The 26543-nt window shown below is 43.3% G+C and overlaps 1 protein-coding gene across 5 annotated transcripts in view; it reads right to left on the bottom strand.

Moving 5' to 3' along the window:
- The window catches only part of ATP11C (ATPase phospholipid transporting 11C), a 177535-nt gene that overhangs the window by 54032 nt on the left and 96960 nt on the right, over positions 1 to 26543 (bottom strand). For all 5 annotated transcript variants that reach the window (XM_039219991.1, XM_039219993.1, XM_039219990.1 and 2 more), the window contains 8 exons: positions 14678 to 14806; positions 12629 to 12732; positions 9988 to 10038; positions 8932 to 8996; positions 8510 to 8591; positions 7442 to 7592; positions 6421 to 6618; positions 358 to 519 (listed from right to left, as the gene is read on the bottom strand). In XM_039219991.1, coding sequence (XP_039075922.1) covers positions 358 to 519; positions 6421 to 6618; positions 7442 to 7592; positions 8510 to 8591; positions 8932 to 8996; positions 9988 to 10038; positions 12629 to 12732; positions 14678 to 14806 — 942 coding nt within the window. The remainder of the gene's footprint in view (positions 1 to 357; positions 520 to 6420; positions 6619 to 7441; positions 7593 to 8509; positions 8592 to 8931; positions 8997 to 9987; positions 10039 to 12628; positions 12733 to 14677; positions 14807 to 26543) is intronic.

Genomic DNA, 26543 nt, shown 5'->3' with positions numbered 1-26543 from the left:
GGTGCAGGGAGACTTGGGTTCATTTAATGTCTAGACACTCCTGGGACCTGAATGATTGGGAAAGGGCATTATTCTCAGAGCAGCTCATATTTTTAAAGGCAAAGCATAAAGAATTCTGACTAAGCAGACAAGTGACCATTCTACCCAAATGCCATTTTCCACAATTCTGTTTCTAAGTTGGCCTTGTTGACAATTTCCGGAGGCGCGAGTGGAACAGAAAGTGGAAGTCAAAACGGCAAATGGTTGTTCAGAAGCCTGTGTCACGTGCTCTGAGGCTTCCCTTCCTACCATACACAGTGAGTACACGCACACGCGGACGGACTTGATGTGGTAAAATGAGAGTGCAGAGAACGCTACCTTATCTGCTTTGTCAAAATAGGTTAAGGGTCCATCAGTCTGAGAGAGTCCATCGGTCTCCTGGGCTACACCTTTATACTTGTGCCCATCTATGCAGCACTCAATGAATTCCATGCTATTTTCAGTGAGCGTTCCAGTCTTGTCTGTAAATATATAATCCACCTAAAAACAAGGACACAAACATAAATCAGTTTTACCGTCTGCAGCGTGGTTAGTTGTGAGGTAAGTTGTAAGGCAGGGCTGTTTTCATATCCATCGCAAAGCACTTTCCTAAGACCTCCGGTCAAACGTCAGGTAATTCAGAAAAGCAGTATTATGAAAAGAGTGGGAAACGAACGAATACTTTTCAAGACACCGAAACAGTATCCCATGTCCAAGGTTGATGCACTTAAATACAGAAGATTAACAGGAAAGAAAGATGTGGCTGTTTTATCAAACTGAGAATCTTTCAATTTATTGCTTACCTGTTTTGATGTAAATAAGTCCTAAAATAAAAGTTAATTTTCCAAGTGAGAAATAAGAATATATTGACCACTTATTATACACACACACACTTGACAGGAACCTAAATTGATTGGGATGTAACAGAACTTTTCCCTGAAAAGTAAAAATTACTATGAATATGCTAGATGGAAGTAAAATGCATTGTGTTATATAATGCGTATTGAGTCAGACAATATAGATGGTCCGGGAAAATAATAATGTCAAGACTTAATGAGGAGACAAAGTAAGTGTATAATGTTCAAAAACTAACAAATTTCTTTCCACGCACCATGTATATTTTTAGATACTCCTGAGCAAATTCTCTAAGGAAAAAAAAAACCCACGGAGTTTATAATACTAGGTTAAAGTAGAATACAAGCCAAAAAAAAAAAAGTATAACATAAGTGTACTTTCATAAATAATGGGGGGAAAAATAAGCTATGAAGTAAACTTTCCGTGCAAAATAAACCGTTTTGAGCACTTCCATTTTATCTCGGTTTTTAGCTCTTCTATTTATAACATCTGGCTTTTGGAAACCCACAATTTTATCCTCCTTTTTGGCAATTTATGCTTAAACAGTTAAAATGATGGGCTGACAGGAACGGGCATAAGCGCAAGATTAAGGTTTTCATTATGTAAGGGAGAAAGAGACGAGCTCCAGCAGTGGTTGCTTTCTAATTATTTTTCAAAGCTTTTCACGGCAGCAGCATTGGCACAAATATAGCATTCCAATCTTCCCTTTTTTGCTCTGTTAGCCAGCCAAGTTTGAAGTCTCTCTTTAAATTAATCCAAGCGGTATTATTCCTGTATCATCTAGATTTTTCTGGTTAAAATAAAATTCTTTGCAGCTTTGTTCCCGATCAAAATCATTTACCTTCATTCATATTCCCCTGAAGGTTGTCCTGGTTACTGCACCTCCTGCGCCTGGATGAGCGTTAGCCCATTAGAAATCTTTTAGGAGTGGCAGACGTGGTGGGTTTAAAAATATACAGTGCAGACGCGCTGGGGTGGCTCAGTTGGTTAAGTATCCGACTTTGGCTAGGTTCAAAGCCCCACATGGGGCTGTGCTGATGGCATGGAGCCTGCTTGGGATTCTCTCTCTCTCTCTCTCTCTCTCTCTCTCTGCCCCTGTCCTGCGCTCTCTCTCTCTGAGTAAACTTTAAAAAAAAAAAAAAAAAACTTAAAAAATATCTATAGCGCAGAAAACTTAAAAAAAAAAAAAAAGAAAAGTAGGGCAGGAGCGCCTGGGTGGCTCAGTTGGTTAAGCACCTGACTGACTCAGGTCATGATCTCACTGTTCATGGGTTTGAACCCCACGACAGGCTCTGGGCTGAGAGTGCAGAGCCTGCTTGGGATTCTCCTGCCCCTCTCCTGCTCACATGCTGTTTCTCCCTCTCTCAAAATCACTTAAAATAATTATATAAAGAGAGAGTGCAATTGTTTCCCTACATAAAACATTTTGTGTAGTGCATATATGCATACAATTAATCTCACAGGTACAGGCCAACAAACTGCACCCTAATATGATAATTATCATATAGGAGCATGCATTACACTCACTCACAGGGCTTGATACAACTCAGATTGTTGGTCTCTATTCCCTAGTTCCTGATTCAGCAGCTCTGGGGCAAGGCTAGGTAATATGAATTCTTCTTCTTCTCTCTCTCTCTTTTTTTTTTAAAGTCTATTTATTTATTTTGAGAGAGAGAGAATCCCAAGTAGGTTTGGTACTGCCAGCACAGAGCCCTATGTGGGGCTCAAGCTCTCAAACGGTGAGATCGTGATCTGAGCCGAAATTAAGAGTTGGACACTTAAGAGACTGAGCCACGCAGGCACCCCCGGTAATGTGCATTTCTAGTAAGTTCCTAGGTGATGCTGATGCTGCTGGTCCAGGGATTCTACTTTAAAAATCACTGCTCTAGTTATCATGTGCCCTATACTCAGGAAATGGGGAGGCCAGGGTCAGCTGTTACTAGTGGTCTCACATTTAATTTATGTTTTTAATGTTTATGTATTTATTTTTTGAGAGAGAGAGAACAAGTTGGGGAGGGGGAGAGAGAGAGGGAGACACAGAATCTGAAGCAGGCTCCAGGTTCTGAGCTGTCAGCACAGAGCCCGACGCAGGGCTCAAACCCACAAACCGCGAGATCATGACCTGAGCTGACATCAGACAATCGACTGAGCCACCCAGGCGCCCCGAAAATATTCTCACATTTAAAGAGTGAGAGGGCCTGCTGCTTGCCCCACTCTCCAAAGTCTCCTCCTGTCTAGTGGTGGGTTTGAGCCTGCTGGGAAGGCTCCTCTCTATCAGCAAACTCAAACCAATCATTTAACAGATGCAAAGCCTGAAGAGAGACCACTGTTCAGGGGTAGAAGGAGCCCTGAACTGAAGGTTCATGCACACACAGAAACACCTATTTTGTAGGTAAAACATTTTTGTTATTGTTCAACCTGATGGAGCCCCTGGACTGGTGTCTCAGCTCCACCGCCAACTTTGTGACCTTGGAAAAAAAAACCCTTCATCCCTGTGAACTTTGAATATTAACCTTAAATAGCTCAGCCTGCTGCACAAGGCTGTAAGTTAAGAAAACCGGGGCAGCTGAGCAGCTCAGTTGGTTCAGTGTCCCACTGCTGATTTCGGCTTAGGTCACCATTTCATGGTTTGTGAGATCGAGCCCTGCATCGGGCTCTGGGCTGACAGTGTGAAGCCTGCTTGGGATTCTCTCCATCTCTCTGTCTCTGCCCCTCCTCTGCTCGTGCTCTCCCTCTCAGAATAAACTTAAAAAAAAAAAAAAAGATTGGAAAATAAAGCACAATAATAAATGTTTATAAACTATAAGGGGTTACGTAGATGCTGACTGTCATTGCTGTGGACCTGACCGAAATCACACAGCACTTGACTTTCCATCATCCCACATGCCCTACTGTTCTGATCACTTAGGATCACATGGCTATAGTTAGGTACGATACGCCTGTTTCCCTAACTTGGAGGTGAACAACTTGAGGGTTTCTTGATTACTTTGTGACAGTAACCTCAGTACCATCAACATATTCTTTTTGTTTGTTTTAAATTTATTTTTGAGAGAGAGAGAGCGAGCGAGCACAGGTGGGGGAGGTGCAGAGGGGGGGACAGAGGATCAGAAGCAGGTTCCCTGCTGGCAGCAGAGAGCCTGATGTGGGGCTGGAACCCACGAACCGCGAGATCATGACCTGAGTGGAAGTCGGAGGCTTAACTGAGCCACCCAGGTGCCCCAACGTCTTCTTGATCTACAGCGGAAGTTCAATAGGTAACAAGTGGACTGAATTCCTGGAATCAGAACAGATCTCCAGATACACCATTCAGCATGGCTGCGAGGCCTAAAGGGGACAGAAAGCAGTAAGCTGGCCCCACAGAATATTTTCAAGATGGGGTGAAACCATTTACTTGTTTAAAAGATGGCTGCCTGATTATAAAAGTCTCCATTCTTTTCCAACTGGACTGAGCGGTCCACTCCTTTCTGTTTCTCGAATCGAACACTGTCTGAAACCCATCTTTCCATTTTTGAAATATCAATGTGGGTCATTTTTAAAGAGGTTGGGCAAGCGTTTGCAATGGTATCGATGGGAACTAATTGGCAGTGCTTTTTGTAACAGAAAAAGTCCTACAGATCTGAAATTATGACTCATCAAAGAGGAAACGGGTTGCACTTAATTCTGTGTGTACTGGTCCATTGAATGCTAAATGGCCTAGGAAACGACTTCAAGACTTCTTTGCATTTTCACTCAGGTAGTTTCCACACAGCGCCGCTGGTAATGAAGGCAAGTTGTTGTTGCGCCGAAAGTGGTGGTCTGGCTATTAACTTGGACTAAATGACAGTCACACTGAGAAAGGCAGATTCGGGTGGGGGCACGACGTGGTGACTGAAATGAAAACTGTAGTTTCTTTTCCCTGATCAAATTTCCCAGATCATTACCCAAAGCTCTCCTTTCCTTTCTGCAGTGTGAGGACAGCCTGAATGGTAGGAACAAGATTACATTCCCATAGGACGCGGAGTCTGCCGAGGGGGGAGATCTGAAAGAACGGGGGAAGAGTCTCATTCAGTGGGACCTGGCCGGAACGACACCCTGCCTGTCCTTGGCGAGCACCAGGAGTCACATGCTGAAGGATGGCCGTTCTATTTACAGTACCCTGGGGCTCCCGCCACATTCATCCTTAGCTTGGTGAATCCACAGCTCCGGGCCCTGGATCTAGAAGAGGCAGACTGACTCAAGGAAATCATCTGTCAAGGCAAGTTCACCAGAGGTGGCTTATCACTCAGTGGTTTTTTTTTTTTTTTTTGCATGCAATAATGCTCTAGACTGATGCTGTTTATTGGGACTAAAGTAGGCCTATTCACACAGCTTAGTTCCCGGATGAAAACTTCTGGCTTAAAAAGGTTAAGTAAAGTCCGCCGTGGCAGCTGAAGTCACCTTCCAAAGAGTCTCTCGGGAACAATATGGAAGGGGAAGCATTTGTTCATCCGTTTCTGGTTCTATCCTTGGTGACTCAGTATCTCTGTGGGATGCGGATCCCACAGTCGGGGGTTTTGGAGTCGTGCAGTCAGGTCTCAACAAAGTGACATCTGGAGTGTCCTTTCACCCTTGTGACTGCGGCGGTTAAGATGGTCCTTGGGTTTAGGCAGAGGTGGGATAAAGAACAGAAAGGGCAGGGGAGGGAGAGGAGGGGACTAAATTCAGGAAGAGAGCTTTGAGGTGTAGATGTAACTCGGCACCATTTAAAACCAGCGTGAGGCCCTGTTCCAGCCACGGCAGCTCCACGAGCTGAATTTGCATCACGCAGTCATAGAAATGACATTTCCGCAGCCTTGACATTCTAAATATCATGAGGATGAAATGAAAGCCAAAAAAATTCCCACAGCTTGTGTGAAGATCATTACACGGCACACAGTAAATTCAGACAAAGGGAAAACCTTCCTCAAGGCTGGTAAGAAAAGCACCTGAGGAAGTCATCCTTTGAAGGATGACAGTTAGACTGCACTGGCTTGGAAAACAAAGGAGGCCACAACCTGGGCTGCACTGGTGTATGAAGCAAAAAGCGCTTTGAGGAGCGTATGCCCTCATATTTTGCCTTCATTTAAATTCTTGCACTGGAATAAAACAACTCTGCTTGCTAGGAATGTATGCGTCTGATCAGAAACGTACCAAGAAAATGTCAGGAGGACACCACCAGTCAATTTTGTTTGCGGAACAAGATGCATTCGTAAAATAGCTTTGTTTACTACCTTACAGTCTATTCCCAAACGGTAATAGACGGTGACTGCACGTGTCTGTTCCAAAGTCAATACCACCACCACCAGGTGAGGTTTCAAGAAAATGTCTCAACATTCGAATTTAATACATAAATTGGGATACTCCTCAAAAGCGCCAACAAAATACTTAACGCTGTAGCCATGAAAACATTGCTTGCCTTCACGATATGCCTGTATAAAGGGATACTGGAATCACATTTCCAAACATGAAATGGCCACATACACTGGTGATCCAGAGCACAAGAAAAGGTATTTTCAAATTAACTTATTTTAAGTAGAAACGCATTCTAACCTGCCCAAGTTCTTCATTAAGGTCTGATGTGTTAACCAGGGCCCCTTCATTAATTTCTTCATCATAGAAATCCTTATCCCACGAAATGAAGAAGGAGCCCAAGAATTTCTGCATTTCCACGGTGACATACATGGATACAGGAATGATAAAGTTGAATAGTACCATGAATGACAGGAAGTCGGTGAACATTTTCAAAACCTAAAACAAAAGAAACAGTTCATGCTGATTACATGCACAGTTCCATCACACAAGTACAAAATAACTAACTTGCTTTTTATTTCAAAGCTGAAAGCACTCCTCTTGCTATAAAAAACTTCCTAATGACACTAGATCAGAGGCCAAAATTCTTATCACAGGATGTAAAAACAACATTTAAAAACACCCTCAATTTTGGGGCGCCTGGGCGGCTCAGTTAGGTAAGCATCTGACTCTTGATTTCAGCTCAGGTCATGATCTCGTGGTTCGTGAGTTCAAGCCCCACATCGGGCTCTGTGCTGACAGTGAGGAGCCTGCTTGGGATCCTGTCTTTTCTACTCTCTGCCCCTCCCCTGCTCGTTCGCATTCTTAAAATAAATGAATAAACTTAAAAAAAATAAAAATAAAAAACACCCTCCCTCAATTTTATAATTATTCTTCAGTCAATGTACCTTTTGACGTAACATTTTTTCACTTCCTTAAATTCTCTGTCCTCCCTGCAACATGAATGTAGGATCAAAGTTTCTATGTAGGTGTGGATTCTGTTCCTACCGTATTACAAGCCAGAGATTCTTGCTCAGTTGTTTAAAACTCTTAACTAAAGAGCCAAACACAAGCACAGATGTCTATAGTAAAACAAAAACAAAACCTGGAAAACTTCTTCAATATCTAATAGTTGAGGGCTGCCCTAGGATGAGAGAAAACTCAGAAGCTAACAAGAGGTATCATTATCTGAGCAGCATTTCAATAACGGGCGGCTTGGTCACCAAGTGCTAGAGTTAAAATGGCTAGCAAGAGTTACATGTTTCGGCATAACACAAGTTACCTTCAAAGTCTCCCGCTCTTTCTGAGTCTTTTGGTTATACCAAGGTTCATCGTTATATGGGGTACTTTGCCAAACATACTTTAGAGTTGTGCACACTGCAGCTTTGGTCAGTAAGATGAATAAATATACAATCAGGAAGGCATTAATGGATCTGAAAAATAAGATATGATGGATTTAAAAAAAAACTACAGAATTATTTAAGATATCAACCATGTATAAATTACAGTGTTCAGTTTCCTAACGCTTCTTCTGCGTGCAGCGTGTAACCACAGCACAAGGCGGTACGTACGAACCTCAGTTCTCACTGCAGAAGTGTTATTGTCCGGTGGTAAAGTGGAAAGGCCAGCCCTGACCTGTTTGTGGGTCACCGAGGCTCCGAAAAGTACAGTGGCCAGCTAGCTTACCACACCTGTGATCAGGATCCTCTAGGGACAACAGACATACACACACATGCACGTCACCTACCCAACCCTTATAGAAAGACTAGGTCATTTCCATTTCCCTAAGTCTGAATGGGTTGGCGGTAGGGAGTGGGGGAGCAAATGTGAAATCCTCTAACTTAGGACAGATCCTTCTCATCTGAAAGTAGAGCTATGGACAGGATGTACTGGGGACCCATGGCAACGACACACCCTTGCAGAGCTAACAGGCTGACCACGTCAATATTTGCCAGGAGACCATTCTCTATGTCGTTGAACTTCTTACATACAGCCAAGTAGAGGAACTGAAACCAATTATCTAGCAAGAAGACAGAACACATTTATATCTCAACTAAACTTTGCCCTTGAATAGCTACATGAGCTTAGGTAAGTCATTTATCATCTTGGAGACTAATTCTTCATCTGTAGAGCAGACAGGCTGATAGGAATTACTGTGTAGAGCTGCTCAGAGGATTAGACTCAATCAGACATACAAATTGCCAAGTGCAACTCTGGAAGGTAAAAAGTGCTTGCTATGGGAGCTGCTATTATAATTGATGTTTTCTTGTTAGGGTCGGTATTTGGAATTACTGAGAAGTAACTCTTCCACAGTTCTATCACGACTAAAGAAACTGCGGTGCGCACTAACTTTTCAACAGCAGAACGTTTCTGAGATTTCCCTTGGTAGTTCAAAGCCATTTTGGTTTCCATTCCAGTGTAAACAGCAACTCCTAAGGAATAAAAGAATATAATGAAAACTGGGTTCCAAGGGCCATTGCCAACCAACTTCCCACCGAGTTGGATCTATCCATTTCTTTCCATCTCTAAAAGGAAGGATTCTAAACCTCAGTCTAGTCACCAGTTGACATATCATTTATAATATAATTGTAACTCTACATACTTTATCTGTCATGCTTCGTGTTAGGTTACCAGCTTATGAAGTCCCACCCCCTAAAAACAGGCATAGGTTCAGCGGCAATTATCTGCCATGTTTAGTTTTTAACATGCGCTATTTGCGCACGGGCTTTACAAAGTGTATTTCTGAGAAGTAGATCTTTAAAAATTGCTTACCATATATCTTCTTGGTATTTTTTAGTGTAGCTCCTTTCAACAAGAGATTTTCTGGTCCCAAAGACCTAAATGAAAAATGAACACAGCTTATCCAAACAGCCCGATAAATTCATCAGCACCAACTCTGGGGACGTGATTGGCCCAAACACACACCTATCTCCCAGGGGGTTCAGACTGTATCTTTGCACTTGTATCTCACGCTTACTCCCAGGGTGAGCTGCAAGATCTTTCCACATGAAGTTCCTTGAGGGGATGGGCCCTCGCAGATGGAAGCAAGGCACAGAGGCAGAGGCAGCAACACACAGAGGTAGAGAGACGCACAGAGAGAGAAAGGGATGAGGAGTCAGAGGCAGCGAGAGCAGGAGTCAGAGGCAGTGAGAGCAGGGCGGAGCAGCAGGCAGCAAGAAAGATAACGGAAAGGTGACAAATAAAAGACTGGGAAAGCAGCTGGCACGGCGGGAAAGACACACAGACATATTTATAGTCAACCCGCCTTTGGGGCCATCGCGGGGCACCTAGCATTTCAATTCCTTGTGGGCGTGGCTGTAAAGGCCAAGTGGGGGAAGTTGCGGTTTGGGCGACAGAAGAGGGAAGAAAACATCCCTTTTTATATAGATTGCTCTGTTATAGATCACTAGGCTTCCATTTCATTTAAGTCCAGGTAATTCTCTCAGCTTCTGAACTATCCCCTCAGCGCTCGATTACTCTCCGCCAAGCACGGTTTTCAGGGCACACTTGGGAGCACAGCCTGCCGCTGCATGGCATGACCGGATTTGGGGCGCTTGGTCCACGTGCCTGGAGCTCTAAAATTTTGGACACCCTCAGGGTCACTTCCAACACCACCATCCACACCCACTCGGAATCCCCACCACCACAGCCCTACCAACCCTGTCACTGAAGACCTACTGGGACTGGGACGCTGGCTAGTTAATCCAGCTTTAGTCACCTTTACGTCCCTTTCTAGAGAGAAAAGGATTTGGCTATTTTAATGGGCTTTCAGGAGAAAGATACCCACCCCTTCAAGAGAAGGACAGATTTAAGGAATGACAAACTAACCTGGCGACAGCCTCAAGACAATCACTATAGATGTTGATTCGCCCAACAAACCTGCAAAAAGAACATAACGGCAAATGTGTCTTCTATATCAACATAAACATCTATACACCACAAAAATGGAAAGGGAGCGAGATACAAATAATACAAACGGGATAAGACTACACGAACCACAAAAACCCATTCTATTCCTCGGGGGGAAAAAGGTATATGGAACCCACAAGGTGTGTAACATTGTCGTCTAATTCTTAAAATATTACGGATTAGAAGAATGCAAACCAAGTTTCTGAATCGATTTTCAAAATCTACTTGGCATTGTGCGTGCACACGACACCCCTGCTCATTTACACGTTATATAAATAATTGATCTCAATTTTAGATTTATGTGAAGAGAGGTTTCTGGTGCTAAAACGCAACTTTGAAAACCAGTTCGGGAGTTGTTTGACTCGTGCACGCAGCAGAATCAATGAAAAGCATATTAAACTGTAGATTTCTGGGCCCCATCCCCAAGCTTAGGATTCACGTGAGAATCTGCACTTCCAGCAGGTTCCCAGGTGCGGCCGCTGCTGGCCCAAGCTCACCTTTGAGAACCACCACATTAGACTTAGACAGCAAACATCTGATTGCCGTCTTGGAAATTTCCAACCTGTGTCTTTTGGTTGATCTCAATACTGGGCTTGATCTGATCCCTTCATGCGGCTGGGCACAGGGTAACCCGCGTTTCTCAAAAATGGGGTAAAAAGCTTGAACTCTCCTTCACAAGAGAGTTCCAAGTATTTTACAATTTGTGCTGTAATTGTTTTTCAGAAAAATGGAACGATTATTATTCTACGCATAAAGTACGATGGTCCGCTCATTCATTCACCACATATTACTTGTGCCAGTGCCATGGAAGGTGCTGGAGGCACATGATAAGAAAGACCTGTTCCTCACACGAGACAGAGGGACAAGTAAACAGGCAATTACAGTGTAAATGATCACCACTAGGGGGACACAGGTGCGGGTATTCTGAAGTCAAAGCAAAGGAATTAGATCCGGTCTAGAGAAATCTTTCCAGCCCTAAAATTCTTTCATATTTAAGGTAAGTGAAAAACCTAGGAGTTGCCACATAGACATGAAAAATGTATATATTATTCTCTAACAAAGGCAGAATTAGTCACTCCTTTTCCTATGAGTCCAGGGGCCTTCTACTTTTTTTTTTTTTACATTTATTCATTTATGAGAGACAGGGTGAGACAGAGTGCGAGCTGGGGAGGGGCACAGACAGAGAGGAGACGCAGAATCCAAGCAGGCTCCAGGCTCCAGGCCCCAGGTCAGCGCAGAGCCCGACGCGGGGCTCGAACCCACGAACCATGAGATTGTGACCCGAGCCAAAGTCGGACACTTAACTGACTGAGCCGCCCAGGCGCTCCTCTACTCCCTTCTATTACGTCACTGTACTCTAAGCCTAGCTGCAGTATTTTATCTGCCTTGCAAACTGCAAGCTCGTTGAAGACAGGGAACAGCTGGTTTGTTCTGTGGTCCCGGCTCCAACGATCAAGGTGGATAGAGAGGGGGGCGCCTGGGTGGCTTAGTCGGTTAAGCGTCCGATTTTCGCTTAGGTCATGATCTCGCAGTTCGTGGGTTCGAGCCCCGTGTCGGGCTCTGTGCTGACTGCCAGCTCAGAGCCTGGAGCCTGTTTCAGATTCTGTGTCCCCCTCTCTCTCTGACCCTCCCTTGCTCACTCTGTCTCTCTCTCTCTCTCTCTCCTAGAAATAAATAAAAATATAAAAAAAAAAAGGTGGATAGAGAGGAAGGGAAAGAGGAAAGAAGGGATGATGGGAAGGAGGGAAGATGCTGTTCGTGTAGCAGGATGACTACTTTGTTTTTCCATTACTGCGCGTTGGTGTTAAGCCACATCCAACCATTTGGTCCCCCATTATGACCAACAGCATTCACTAACAAGATGCCTGGCATGGGTAACTGGTGGCATCTGTAACGGTGGAAAAGAATGAGATTAATTGGCCCACGTGGGGATAAAACCTGTTACTCTACCCTGATGAACAGCATGCTCTAATCAGCCAAACTAACCAGTCTTAAAAATCAAATGCCAAATTGTTGACAACCCACGATGACTGTTAATCAGCAAATCTACTCCAGAAAGCCCAGGGAGAGTAAAACAGAGGAAATGATTCAACCTAACTGTTTACTGAAGACAAGAAACAGCCTATCTGCAATACTCAGTTCATCATGATCGTCAGAAAAAAGGGTAGAGGGCACGGTTCCACATCCCATTCCTCTCTGGCATGTTGAATGACACATAACATGGTCTATTTTTGTTTTAATTAACTCTGATTAACGCACGAATCTGACAGATCAGCCTTTTGGGATGACCTAATCTCCAACTTTGATAGACGGTCATGTTTACAAATCACAAAAATAAGAGAAAAACTACAATTCAGGAGGGATCTGGGCCCACAACGATTTATCTGAGGCTGGTAGTGAACAAGTGGATTTGATTCATTTCTCTGCCAGGAGGAAAGAACAGCTCGTAAAAACACAAATGAAGGAAGGCTGGTAAGTGGTGGGTGTTTCTTTGCAACACTAGTGGTGAAGGGAAGCAGAGTCAACAGCCAGCTGGAAGATGAAGCCAGGGGATTCTTACTTGTAGAGGTCAGGTTGAGGCTGTTCACATTCAATCGCTGCTCGGAGGGTATCAATGGATTCGGCTGTACATAGTGCAATGGTATCACGTACTGCATAATGGGTCTGGGTAAATGCAGAAGAAAAAGCAAAAGCAGAGGGGAAAAAAAAAGTGATTCTTTTCATAGTCGTACACCCACCTTATTCCAGGAACACAGTATGTTTCCATAAGAGGCTTTGCCAGAATAAGGCAAATATTGATGCACATTTCCCACTAACTAAATTTTATGGTTTTATTCTTCAAATACATTACAAATAATTAGAAAGATAACCATGCTGCAAAGGGATTTACAAGATAATAATAATAAAAAAAAAACTAAAAGCTTTCCTGATAGGGACGGCAGAGAGAATTCCATTTGTAGCATGCACATCCTTAACTGAAAACCTAATGAAAAAATGTAATCCATTTATTTTTTTTCTCCCATTTGTAGACCTGAGACCTATTACTTTGCTCACCATAGAGTACGGTGATATAAATACATACATATAAATTGAACATAAATCACCCTTTTGGTCCTAAGAAGGCTAACATTTTGGCAATAGGAAGAAGAAAAATTCATTAATAGATCCATTATGCAAATAGCATTATTAGTGATGTTGAAAATGCTCAAAGAAGCCACATTTTATATGAGGAGGAGGGATCTGATGCGTCTTGCTTCAGTCAGACAGAATATTCTACTAGTGTATACTATGCACTTGATTTACCCAGAATTCAAGGCAGGCTCCAATAAACCCATCTATAAATCATCAAAGGAGGGCTAACATAGACTGAAAGACTGCAACCACTTATGCACAAGGGAGAGCCGTGGCACGGTCTTCTGGGAATATTACGGAACTGCCGGAGCTATATTTAAAACTATCACCTGACTCTGAAAACCCATGTACTTTTAGCTGATTTGATCAGATCTACTTCACTGAAAAGAGAAAGCACTTGAATGTTTTCTTCCTCTAGGCAACTTTTTCCCCTATTAGGGAATCTTTAGGTACATTTCTCGATTTTTACCTTGACGTTCCCTCCCTCAAATTTAACTTTGTGTTTGAACAGTTCAAGTGGACGAGTTCATCACATGCCCTTGAAGTACAGAATTCGTCATCTAACAGGCAGTTTGATTCCCGTTTCACATACTGAGTCCTGGTTCATGACTCCAGATGGAATAAACAAGCAGAGAAAAGGCCTCAAGGATACACACAGAGGTGAGCACATTAGTGCCCTCCCTTAAAGGCATTGTAGAGAGGATGCATCTTCATGTCCTGTGGAGCTCTGGACAATGGCCAAGAACTGATTGCCAGAAAGTACCACGGAAGTAAGTTATCTTCCAGTTTGAGCACACTTATTTGAACACATTTATAATCCTTCCTAGCTGCAATAAAACAAACATTCGCCAAACAAAACCCTGAGGCATTTTTTTAAAAAAGCAATCAAATCACTCCAAGTTAGAGACTCTGTATGCCATGCATGAGTAAACATTTTTTAAAGAAAATATTCATCCCTTTCAGAAATAAAAACAGGTCCAAGATTAGAGTCTATGAAGTTATTTCTGTAGTTACGTAGTTTAAGCCTATGATGACACTGATTTAAAAAAGCCCAGGGGCGCCTGGGTGGCTCAGTCAGTTAAGCGTCCGACTTCAGCTCAGGTCATGATCTCCCCGTCCGGGGGTTCAAGCCCCGCATCAGGCTCTGTGCTGACAGCCTGGAGCCTGCCTCAGATTCTGCATCTCTTTCTCTCTCTGCCCTCTACCATCACACTCTCTCTTATAAAAAAAATAAAAAAAATTAAAAAGCCCAAATAAAATGCTGAATGGGATATGTCAGTATTAAATCCAGTTGTGCTACAAAAAAATGTAGTGGCTTTTATTTGGGGCATGCATTTTCCTCACTGAGCTCCACCCTTTCCCCAAAAGTCATTTATTTGCTTAGAAATTCAAAGACAATGATACAAAAGCTGTATGGTGAACTATCCCAAACTCAGTATGATTCGGCGAGGCTTAGGCAAGCTTCCCTTTCCATTACCTTGCAATTGGATTCCCCGTCAAGACTGGCTGTGGTGACGTAGCAGGTTCCGTCGCTGGTACAAGACGACAGGAGAATAAGATCACAGGGGAAGGTCTCATCTGCCTGTACCTCTACTACATCACCAACCTAGTAGGCAGAGAAAAAGGAATGTTCTTAATTCCAAACAAAGCATTCATTAGATCTCAGACTAAAGCCAAAACAGTAGCAAGTGCCCTCCCCTGCTCATAGAGAGTGTCTCAGCGTTCTATGCCATGCGAAAGATGATGAAACAATAGTGTGTGACATTCAGAATCCTCCTTAAGGTCACAAGGACTCCTGGGTGCGGTCAGATTACCTTCCTGTTGAACTTTAACCTCAAATAAGCAATTTCGGTACCCAGGGACACATTTGCTCTCTGATGTTTTGGGCACCGCTGTTCAGTAAGACACTGGCCATCATCACTTCATGAATGAATCCAGAAAATCTAAATGTCTCACGCTGAGCACTCCCCGAACAGCGGGGAGCCACTGTTCTTACTCTGCATCATGCCAATTTCGACACGCGTTGCCTTCCACGTGCTAACAGCTGTTACCGTAGGATACCAGCTCCCACCTCAGTGCTCGGAAAATGTAGTCAGAGAGGCATCTCTCTTTCCCATAATGCTGCACAAAGGAAAATAATTTTCGAATAGGTCGCTTTCCAATAATTCATCTGCTATCAGAAGAATCCATTAATACAGCCATGAGGAACAATTTCCTATCAGCAAGTCCCGAAGCTCAAGTGCAGGAAAAACAGGAGAGAAGAAATCATGAACTATTCCTTTTACAGAGACTGTAATAATGTAGGAAATAAATCATAATGGTTAAAAGGTAGGACTGCTTTTTTTTTTTTTTTTAAGTTTACCTATTTATTCTGAGAGTGAGAAAGAACACGAGCAGGGAGAGGCAGAGAGAGAGGGATGGGCGGTGGGGGGGGGAGGCGGAGAGAAAGAGAGAGATCTTGCAAACCACGAAATCATGACCTGAGCCCAAAACAAGAGTCTGACGCTTAACTGACTGAGCCCCCCCAGGCACCCCTAAAAGGAAGGACTTTTAACCTGACTTTACGTCTCGGCTCTGCCACTTCAATACGAGCTGGGGTAAGCGCCTTAGATGGTCACAACGACCTCACGGGATCGGTCTGAGCATGACGTGAGGATGCAGGTACAGTGGTCAGCGAAGTACCTGGCACACGTTCACCATATGATGACTCTTACGAATACACTGCAATTACTACTCCCAACCTATGAATTGTCGTAAGATGGTTGGGCAGGATGGAGGAAATCAGGCAGAGGTTGGCGCTTCCGCACCTTTTCCGTATTGCGGCACAGAGAAAACGTCAAGTATCTGTTTTGTACAGCACCCCAGGTAGACAGATGAAACTGCTCATGGCAGCAGAGACGGGCCACTTCGGCAAGGGGGAGTGGGGGGGTGGGGTAATGTCCGTATCTAACATCCCAACCTGGACGCACTGGTTGTGAGGTGCCAAATAAATGACACACCTGCCTTCTATCTGCCACACGATTTGGCAGCTGGACATGAGGACTGCAAGACCTAGTCAGGAGCCGTTTTATTTTCCTGCCAATCTTAATCGGCAGCCAAGAACAACCGCATCAATAACTGAACTAATTTGTAAATAATATTTTGTTGGCTCTTCCCTTCCTCACTTACATAAACACTTATGTTGCTTACAGAAAACCCCAATCTAGGATTGAATACACAGACGAGAAATAACAAACACAGTCCTAAGTCATCTGAGAAGAAGGAAACACTTGTTAAAGGGTGGAGAGGGTTTTCAGGCGCCGAGAAAGAAATGCTGCGAACAGACCAGTTCCTCCATGCCATTTATGATTTGCAGAGGCGAGGCCTTACCCTGAAGGCAAGGGAGGAGCAGGAACGGGCTTTTAAGGAAAAGGAACAACACAGTGTCCGGAAGCAGTCACCTCGGGTTCTGCCTCCAATCAGCGTGTTACAAGAACACCTCCGTCCCTCGTGATAAATATCAGAAAAGGCCAGATCACCTACAAAATTATGGTTTTATTTATTTTTTTTTAGTTCATCAGAGAGCTGAGGTTGCGAGGCAACCGGGTGCACTGAATTTCACAGGGTGGGAAGCCCTTGTGGGGAGACAGGAGAAATGAACTGTTTCCCAGTTCACAAGGCACAGGAGCAGCAGATGACAGCCATAAAAGGCCAGCAGAAGAAAAGAACTAGATTTTGAAGCATTTCTTCAAGGCTTGACGGGAGCTAACGCGACAGTTTCAAATCCCTGCAAACCTGACGGAGAAGACGGGATCACAACTACTCATCGTTTCTTCTTCACAGCCATCCACGGGGTGCTCACGAGAAAACGCGAGGGCAGGAGGCCTCCGAGAGCCTTCCCTTGCGGGTACGGGCATACAGGGTGAGACGGACGGCTGTGCAGAGACAGGTGCAGAAAATGCCAGAATTGTGGACCCTCCTCTCACAGGAGGCAAAAGCCATCTATGTTCAGGGGAAAGGCAAGAAGCCTTCCCTGGCACAGTCTCAGGAAATGTGACCGCTGCCAGAGGAGAGGTAGAACAGACATCCTCTGCTCCACCCACGATCTCAGGGCCATAGGGCCTGCTGGAAGCGCAGGGTGGAAAAGGAACACTGCCGAAGGCCCCCTGGGACCCGAGGCCCCACACAAAGCACAAGGCAACGGCAACCCAGCACTCTTGGAACTGCAATTTCTGATGGTGTACTGAATGAAAGTAGCAAGAGCTATACAGCGAAAACCAAAGCCGGCTCCAGTCACGACTAGACTCCCTTACCCTCCACACTGATGGGCTGACGGAAGACATGTGCCCATTTCAGAACATAAATGCGATTGACTCAGGTCTCTAGCACTGTTTTACATACGATGTCCAAAATTCAATATAAAAATACAAGACACGTAAAACACAAGACAAAGATGACCTAACACAAAGAGACAAAGGAATCAACAGGACCAGTTCCCAAAATGTTGGGATGATGGATTTTAAGACAGGAATGTAAGAATAAAATTAACTATGATTAAGGGCGCACCTGGGTGGCTCCATCCGTTAAGCATCTAACTTCAGCTCACAGGTCGTGATCTCACAGTTCGTGAGTTTGAGCCCCATGTCAGGCTCTGTCAGGCTCTGTGCTGACAGCTCAGAGGCTGGGGCCGATTTCGGATTCTGTGTCTCCCCCCCTCTCTGTCCCCCCCCCAGCTCACGCTCTGTCTCTCTCAAAAATAGACATTAAAAAAAATTAAAAATAACTATGATTAAGGTATCAAAGCATTTAGTGGAAAAAGCAGACAACATACATGTGCAGATGAGGAATTGGGGCAGAAATATGGAAACTACAAAATAAGGCAAAAGAGAAGCTTAGAAATGGAAAACATGGTACCAGCGGGAATGCCTTCCTTCAATGGGCTTATCAGCAGACAGGATACAAAAAGGGAAATAACCAGGAAACTTGAAGAAACTCTTCCGTATTTCCAATGCCAATACCCATACTTTTGCCTACAGAGAACTGTGCTTTCCTTTCACCTTGGACTTCCTCAAGTCCTCTATGTAGACTCTCTTCTCTATAGTCTAGGATTTGATCTCATCCCATGGCTTCATGTACCATCTACATGTTGATGAAACTCAATTTCAACTGCCAGCTCAAACATGGAACAAACATGTTCCAGCCTAGACAGTTCCATCTGGATGCCTAATACAGATCTCCAATGTGACATGGCTAAAATGGAATTCTTGGTTTCCCCTTTACTCTCACATGTCACTAAACCCATTCTTCTCTCCCTGAATCTCTATCTTATTTAATGGCACCGGCATCTGGTTTAAATAGCCCAACGGGATTCACCCAACTGGTCAGGCCAAAACCATGAAGGCTATCTTTGTTTTTTTTGTTTTTTTTTTGTTTTCCTCTTTTTCTCCCTCCCTGCATCCAATACATCGCTAAGTCCTGATGATTCTACCTCCAAAATACATCCCAAATAGATCCATTTATCTTAATCACAAGGCAGGTGGTGCAAAGTTGTGGTTATGAGCGTGGACCCTACACCCAAACGTGTTTCAAATCTCAGGTTTTCCACTTACTAGTCATGGACAAGCTTCTTAATCTCCCTGTGCCTCAGTTTTATCATTTGTAAAGAGGGAACAGTACAAGTACTTACTTCATATGACTGTTATAAAGTAAGGATTTTTAAAAAATGTTTATTTATTTATTTAGAGAGCGAGCAAGAGCATGTGAGCCGAGGAGGGAGAGAGAATCGCAAGCAGGCTCCATGCTGCCAGCACATAGCCCAATGCGGGGCTCGATCCCATGAACCGTGAAATCGTTGGCCTGAGCTGAAATCAAGCGTGGGACACTCAACCAATTTTAAGCCACCCAGGCGCCCCTAAAGTAAGGATTAAATCAGTTAATATAATGTGAAAGGGAATACCTGGCATATTTATGTTATGTATAAATGTCAACTACTATTTTTATTATTGTTTTCTCTACTACTATCATCCTAATATAGGTGCTGAGGCTCTTTTGCAAGTCACTCCTGGCTTTAAAACCCTTCAAAAAATTCCCACTGCACTGAGGATGCACACCAAGTTACTCTCTTACTCTACAAGCGTCAACCCACTCCCCACGCAAGCAATCAAACATTTAGATACTTTTGGTTTAAAAGCATTTCTTGCCACACACAAATATTCCAGAAAGGGCCGAATCAACCGGCATTTCACACAATAGCATAAACTGATTTAATTAAGATTATACCTGGCTGAGATCAGCCTCAAGACAGAGAAGCCTGATGAACAAAAGGAGGAAGATGGGGGCAGCCTTTCTAAAGGGGGTGGGGGGTGACCACAAAACCAGAAAGAGGAAACGAGAGAAAGGGAGAGATGTGGGAAATGTTTACTTGCTTCGCAGTTTTATTTAGTGCCCTGGGAACAATGGATTTAATGCTATGAATCATTTAGTCTCCGTTTGGTTACTGCGATGAACAACAATGCTGAGTTTCTAAGACTGGTTTGGGAACTTCCAATCGTAACCACTCTAGTTCAGGGTCATCCCCTACGGGATGCAGACAATGGAGGAAAGAAAAAAGGGTAACAGGAAGACATTCTATGTCAATGTCAGGTCACTCTCCCACTCTGCACCCTTTGCCCATTATTACTAGAAGGTGCAAGATAATTTACCTGTCATTGTGGATAGAGAGAAGTGCTGTCCAACAATTCCAGGTATTTAATAAATAATTCAAGAGTGATAATACCTTGTAAAAGTACAGGAAGGAGAGTATCACTTTTGAGAAATTCATATCACAGCCCTGAACCATTCTGGAATGGCATGTTTACCTACCCTCTTTTCTCTTTCTGTTCTGCCTGTCTTCGTGTTCTGGAGAACGTGATTTCTATTACCTTTCATATTTTAATCTGTACTCATACAGAAATATTCTTTTAAAAATAATACCTTGGAAGATCAATACAACTGACAAGCTCTGAGACAGATTAAGGGGGGAAAAAGATTCAAATAGCAAAAAAAAAGAGAAGACATTACATCTGATGCCACAGAAATAAAAAGAATTATGAGAGACTACTACAAACAACTCTATGCCAAGCAACAGGATAGGCTAGAATACATGGTAAATGCCTGGAAACACACAACCTGCCAAAACTGAATCATGAACAGATGATAAAAAAAAATCTGAAGAGATCCTGGGGCGCCTGGGTGGTGGCTAAGTGTCCCACTTTGCTCAGGTCACGATCTCACAGTTTGTGAGTTCGAGCCCTGTGTCAGGCTCTGCACGGACAGTACAGGGCCTGCTTGGGATTCTCCCTCTCTGCTCCTCCCTGACTTGTGTGTTCTCTCTCTCTCAAGATAAATAAATAAACTTAAGAAAAAAAAAATAAAACCTTAAAAAAAAAAAATCTGAACAGGGGTGCCTGGGAGGCTCAGTGAGTTCAAGCCCCGCACTGGGCTCTGTGCTGACAGCTCAAGCTAGAGCCTGCTTCAGATTCTGTGTCCCTCTCTCGCTCTGCCCCTCCCCAACTCACGTTCTGTTTCTCTCAAGAATAAACATTAAAAAAATTTTTTATTAAATCTGTACAGATCCAAAACTAGTGAAGATATTAAAGAAGGAATAGAAAACCTCCCCAAAAAGAAAATTCCAGAGCCAGATGACCTCATAGGAGAATTATGCCGAACACTGAAAGAAGTAGTAACACCAATTCTTCTCAAACTCTTCTGAAGAATCGAAGAGGGAACACTCCCAAACTTATTGTGTAAGGGCAGAATGAGTGATACCATTTTATTAGGAAAAGACAGTAGAAGGGGAAAAAAAAAAAGCTACAGACCAATATCCTCAATGAATGTTGATGAAAAAAATCCTAAACAAAATACTACCAAACCAAATCCAACAGCACATGAAAATGATCATACATTTATTTTCACGATAAACCGCCATGACCAAATCGGGTTTATCCTTGGGAATGAAAGGATGCATAAAAAAGTCAATCAATGTAACATAACATATAAGAGCAACAACAACAGATGAAAGCTCTATGTTCATCTCAATCAAGGCCAAAAAGTATTTGGCACAATTTGACACTCTTTCATGATAAAAACAATAAACAGGAAGAGAAAAGAAATGATCCCAACATAATAAAAGCCATACGTGAAAAGCCCACAGCTAACATCATAGTCCGTGAGGAAAGAGTGAAAGCTTTTCCTGTAATATCAGGAACAAAGCAAGGATGTCCACCCCCAGTATGACCATTCAACACTGTACTGGAAGTTCCAGCCAGAGCAATTAGATCAAAAAAAAAAAAAAATGAGAGAGAGAGAAAGAAACAAAGAAAGAAAAGGCACACAAATTGGAAAAGCAGTGAAATTATTCTGGTTTGCAGATGACCTAATATTATACATAAAAACCCCTAGATTCCGCACACAAAAACCCGTTAGAATTAATAAATGAATTCAGCGGCGTTTCAGGATGTAAAATCAATACGCAAAATCAGTCGCACTTCTGTACACTAACAGTGACTAATCCAGAAAGGAAATTAAGAAAGCAATCTCATTTTCAATAGCATCAAAAAAGATAAAATACTCACTGTATGTTAGCTAACTAGAATTTAAATAAAAATTTGTAAAGAAAAAATGAGGTAAAATAGTTAGGAATAAATTTAACCAAAGAAGCTAAAGACTGGCACAATGAAAGCTACAAAGCATTGCTAAAAGAAATCAAAGATGATGAAACTAGGTGGGAAGACATTTCATGTTCATGAATCAGAAGGCTTAAGATGGTTAAAATGCCTATATTATTCAAGCAACCTACAGACTCAGTGGAATTCCTATCAGTATGCTAAGTCATTTTTTTGCACACATAGAAAAAAATCCTAGAATCATATGGAATCTCAAGGGACCCCAGATAGGGAAAACAGTGTTGAAAAGAAAAAACAAACTTGGGGAGTCCTCACAAGCCCAGATTTCAAAACATACTATGGAGCAACAATAATTAAGACAGTACGGTACTTGCCTAAAGACAAATATATGGATCAATGGAGAGGGTGCCCACAAATAAACCTTTGCACATATGGCAAAATGATTCTCAACAACAGTGCCAAGACTATGCGTGGGAGGGACAGTGCCTCCAACAAACGCTGTTGGGAATGCAAAACAATGAGGTTCGACACTTGCCTTACACCAGATACAAAAATTATTCAAAATGAATTAAAGACCTAAACATAAGACTTAAACTATTTGACTCCTAGAAGAACATCAGGATAAAGCATCAGGACACTGGGTTTGGCAATGATTTCTTGGACATACACCATCAGAAATGGGAATATATCAAACTTAAAAACTGCACCAAAGGAATCAATCACACAATGAAAAGGTAACCTATGGAATGGGCGAAAACATTTGCCAATCATATACCTGATAAAGAGATAATATCCAGAATACAGAAGGGACCGCTACAACTCAACACAGATAAACGAATACCCCGCTTAAAAAATGGGCAAAGGAGGGGCGCCTGGGGGCTCAGTCGGTTAAGCATCTGACTTTGGCTCAGGTCATGATCTCGAGGTTCGTGGTTTTGAGCCCTGCGTCAGGCTCTGTACTGACAGCTGGCTCAGAGCCTGGAGCTTGTCTTCGGATTCTGTGTCTCCCTCTCTCTCTGATCCTCCCCTGCTAGCTCTCTCTCTCTCTCTCTCAGAAATAAGTAAAACATTAAAAAATTTTTAAAAAATGGGCAAAGGAGGGGCGCCTGGGGGCTCAGTCGGTTAAGCATCTGACTTTGGCTCAGGTCATGATCTCGAGGTTCGTGGTTTTGAGCCCTGCTTCAGGCTCTGTTCTGACAGCTAGCTCAGAGCCTGGAGCCTGCTTCAGATTCTGTGTCTCCCTCTCTCTCTGACCCTCCCCTGCTCTCTCTCTCTGTCTGTCTCAGAAATAAATATGGGCAAAGGAGCTGAATAGACCTTTCTCCAAAAAAGATATACAAATGGCCAAAAAGCACATGAGAAGATGTTCCACATCTCTAGAATCATTTGGGAAGTACAAATCAAAACCACACTGAGATATTTTACACACATTAGGATGGCCACTATCAGGGGTGCCTGGGTGGCTCAGTCAGTTAAGCACCGACTCCAGCTCAGGTCATGATCTCACAGTTTGTGGGTTCAAGCCCCGTGTCAGACTCTGTGCTGACAGCCAGCTCGGAGCCTAGAGCCTGTTTCAGATTCCGTATCTCCCTCTCTCTCTGACCCTCCCCTGCTCACGCTGTCTCTCTCTCTGTCTCTCAGAAATAAATAAAACATTAAAAAAAAAAAAAAGGATGGCCAATATCAAAAGAAAAGAAATTACCAAATGCTGGAAAGGATGCAGAGACGCTGAAACCTTTGTACACCTAAGTGCAAAGGTACCATAATACATCTGTTATGGAAAACAGTAGGCAGGCTCCTCAACAAATTCAAACTAGAATTACCATATGATTAAGAAATTTTCTTCTGGGTATACATCTAACACAATTCAAAGCAGGATCTCAACGAGTTATCTGTACACTGGTGTTCGTCATAGCATTTCTCACGTAGCTAAGAGGTGGGAGAAAATGTAGGGGGCGGCAGGGAGGCTCAGCTGGTTAAGGGTCTGGCTCCTGATTTCAGCTCAGGTCATGATCTCGCCGTTCGTGGGATTGAGCCACACCATGGGCTCCCTACTAGGGATTCTCTCTCTCTATCTGCCCTTCCCCATTCTCTGTCACTCTCTCTCTCTCTCAAAAACAAATGTTAAAAAAAAAAAAAGAAAGAAAAAGAAAATGTAGTATATACACAAAATGGAATACTATGTAGTCTCAGTATTGAGCTAGGAGGTGAAGTGGAAGTCAGCATCGCAGATGCTTAAATCAACCTTTTTAATAAACTGATTATCAGTTATTTAAAAAAGGGGGGGCGTGGCATTTCTGTCCTGGGTTCCAACATGGATGAACCCTGAAGACATTACGCTGGTGAAATACCCAGTCCCCAAAGGACAAATACTGTATGAACCCAAAGAGAGGAAGCATTTCTCTAAAGCAATCAAAGTCATAGAAACAGAAAGTAGAAAGGTATTCAGCAAGGGCTGGAGGCAGGGGCTCATTAGTGGTTAGCGGTTACAAAGTTTTCGGGTTACAAGGTGAGAAGATTCTAGAGATTTGTTGTACGACGACATGAATATACGTAATACTATTGAAGTGTACACTGAAAAATGGGGAAGATGCTGTGGGTGCCTGGCTGACTCAGTCAGTGGAGCATGCAATTCTTGATCTTGGGGCTGTGAGTTCAAACCCCACGCTGGACGTAGAGATTATTTGAAAAAATAAAATCTTAAAAACGAAACTAGTTAAGATGGCCCTCTAGGGTCCCCGCTTCCCAGAGGACCAAGAAGGGAAGGAATTAGGGTCCTGCCGCAAAGGGCTGCAGCCGCTGTACCCACCGCGTGCCTGAGGACAAGGCCATTAAGAAGTTCGTTATGTGGAACTCAGTAGAGGCCGCCACCATCAGGGACATTTCTGAAGCAGGGGTCTTCGAGGCCTGTGTACTTCCCACGCTGAATGTCCAACTATGTTACCGTGTGAGCTGTGCCGCTGACGGCAAGCTAGTCCGGGCTCGCTCTCGTGGAGGTCCAGAGGACAGAACGCCCCCACCCCGATCCAGACCCGGGGGTGCTGCCCCGCCACCTCCACCAAAGCCCATGTGAGTAGCTAAGTCCTTAAGGACTGAGGACAAAGTGTTCTCTGGGAAAAAATAAAATGGAGATTATACTTTAAAAACATGGTTAAGATGGTCCATTTAATGTTATGTGCTTTTTAAGTCACAATAACAGAATGAAATAAAAAAATAAATAATACTTCGAGATTGGGACAAACTATTTGTAAAAGACATCTGATATATGACTATTATCCAGGGTATTTTATTTTATTTATTTTTTAATAGAGGATTCTTTTTCTTTTTTGAAGTTTGTTTGTTTGTTTAGAGAGTGTGTGGGCAGGGGAGGTGCAGAGAGAGAGGGAGAGAGGGAGAATCCCAAGCCAGGCTCTACACTGTCAGTGTGGAGCCCAACATGGGGCTCGAACTCACGAACCATGACCTGAGCCGAAACCAAGAGTCGGCGCTTAACCAACTGAGCCACCTAGACACCCCCAAAATATTTTTTAAGAAACCTTAAAACTCAACAATAAGAAAAGGACCACTATGTAACACAATGGGCAAAAGCTCTAAATAGGCAACCTCAGGAAATAAGATATTCAGAGGGCAAGGACACGTGAAGACATGTTGAACACTGTACATCATTAGGGAAATGCAAAGGCAGACAAAAACGAGATGCCACTACACACCTATCAGAACTGCCAAAATCCGAAACACGGACAACAAGTGTTGGCCAGGATGTGGAAAACCAGTAACTCTTGGTCACTGCCGATGGGAGCGCAAAATGCACAGCCTCTTTGGAGACAGCCTGGCAGTTCCTTACAAACCACGCTTCTGCCACACAATCCAGGAAGCATGCTCCTTGATATTTACCCTAATACATTAAAATCTTAGGACCACGCAAAAACCTACACATACATGTTCTCAGCAGCCTTATTCATAACTGCCACAACTTGGAAGCAACTAAGATGTCATTCAGAAGGTGAATGGATGAATACACTGGTACCTCTAGACAACGGGATATTATTCAGTGCTAACAAGAAATGAGCTATTGACACACGAAAAGACACGGCACAAACGTAAGTACGTACTGTTAAGTAAAAGAAGCCAATCTGTAAAGGCTACTACTGTATACGATTCTAAGAGTGTAATATTATGGAAAAGGCCAAACTATGGAGACAGTAAAAAGGTGAGTGAGGACCTGGGGTTGGGGGGATAAATGGACGAGGAGGCCGAGCACAAAAGATGGCTACGGTGTGAAATATCCGTGTGTGGGGCAAGGGGATAGATGTGAACTCTGCGCTTTCCGCTCAGTTTTGCTGCAAACCTCAAACGCTCAGAAGTAATATTTATTGTCAACTACGATAAAATCTGCTGAGAACAAAAACTACTATTCGATGTGGGGTAAAGTCTAAAATCTTACTGACAGGGATCTTATTAGGTGATAAAAATAAGATCTTGGAACGCTCATACATTGCTGCGGAAAACAGCTGGAGGGTTCACGAAATTGCTGAATGCAGAACTTCCGTGTCATGTGGCCATTCTCCTCCTAGGTATATACCCCAGGGAATAGAGAAAGGGTGTTCAAACAAAAACTTGTCCACGGATGTTCATACCCGCAACGTTCACACTAGCGAACAGGGGGAAAGAACCCCACATGTCCATCAACTGGAGAATGGG

Source organism: Hyaena hyaena, unplaced genomic scaffold (genome assembly GCF_003009895.1).
Source record: "Hyaena hyaena isolate Hyena2069 unplaced genomic scaffold, ASM300989v1 scaffold_853, whole genome shotgun sequence".
Classification (NCBI taxonomy): Eukaryota; Metazoa; Chordata; class Mammalia; order Carnivora; family Hyaenidae; genus Hyaena; species Hyaena hyaena.
The sequence above is the reverse complement of the archived record's forward strand: the minus strand, read 5'-3'. Positions and strand labels throughout refer to the sequence as shown.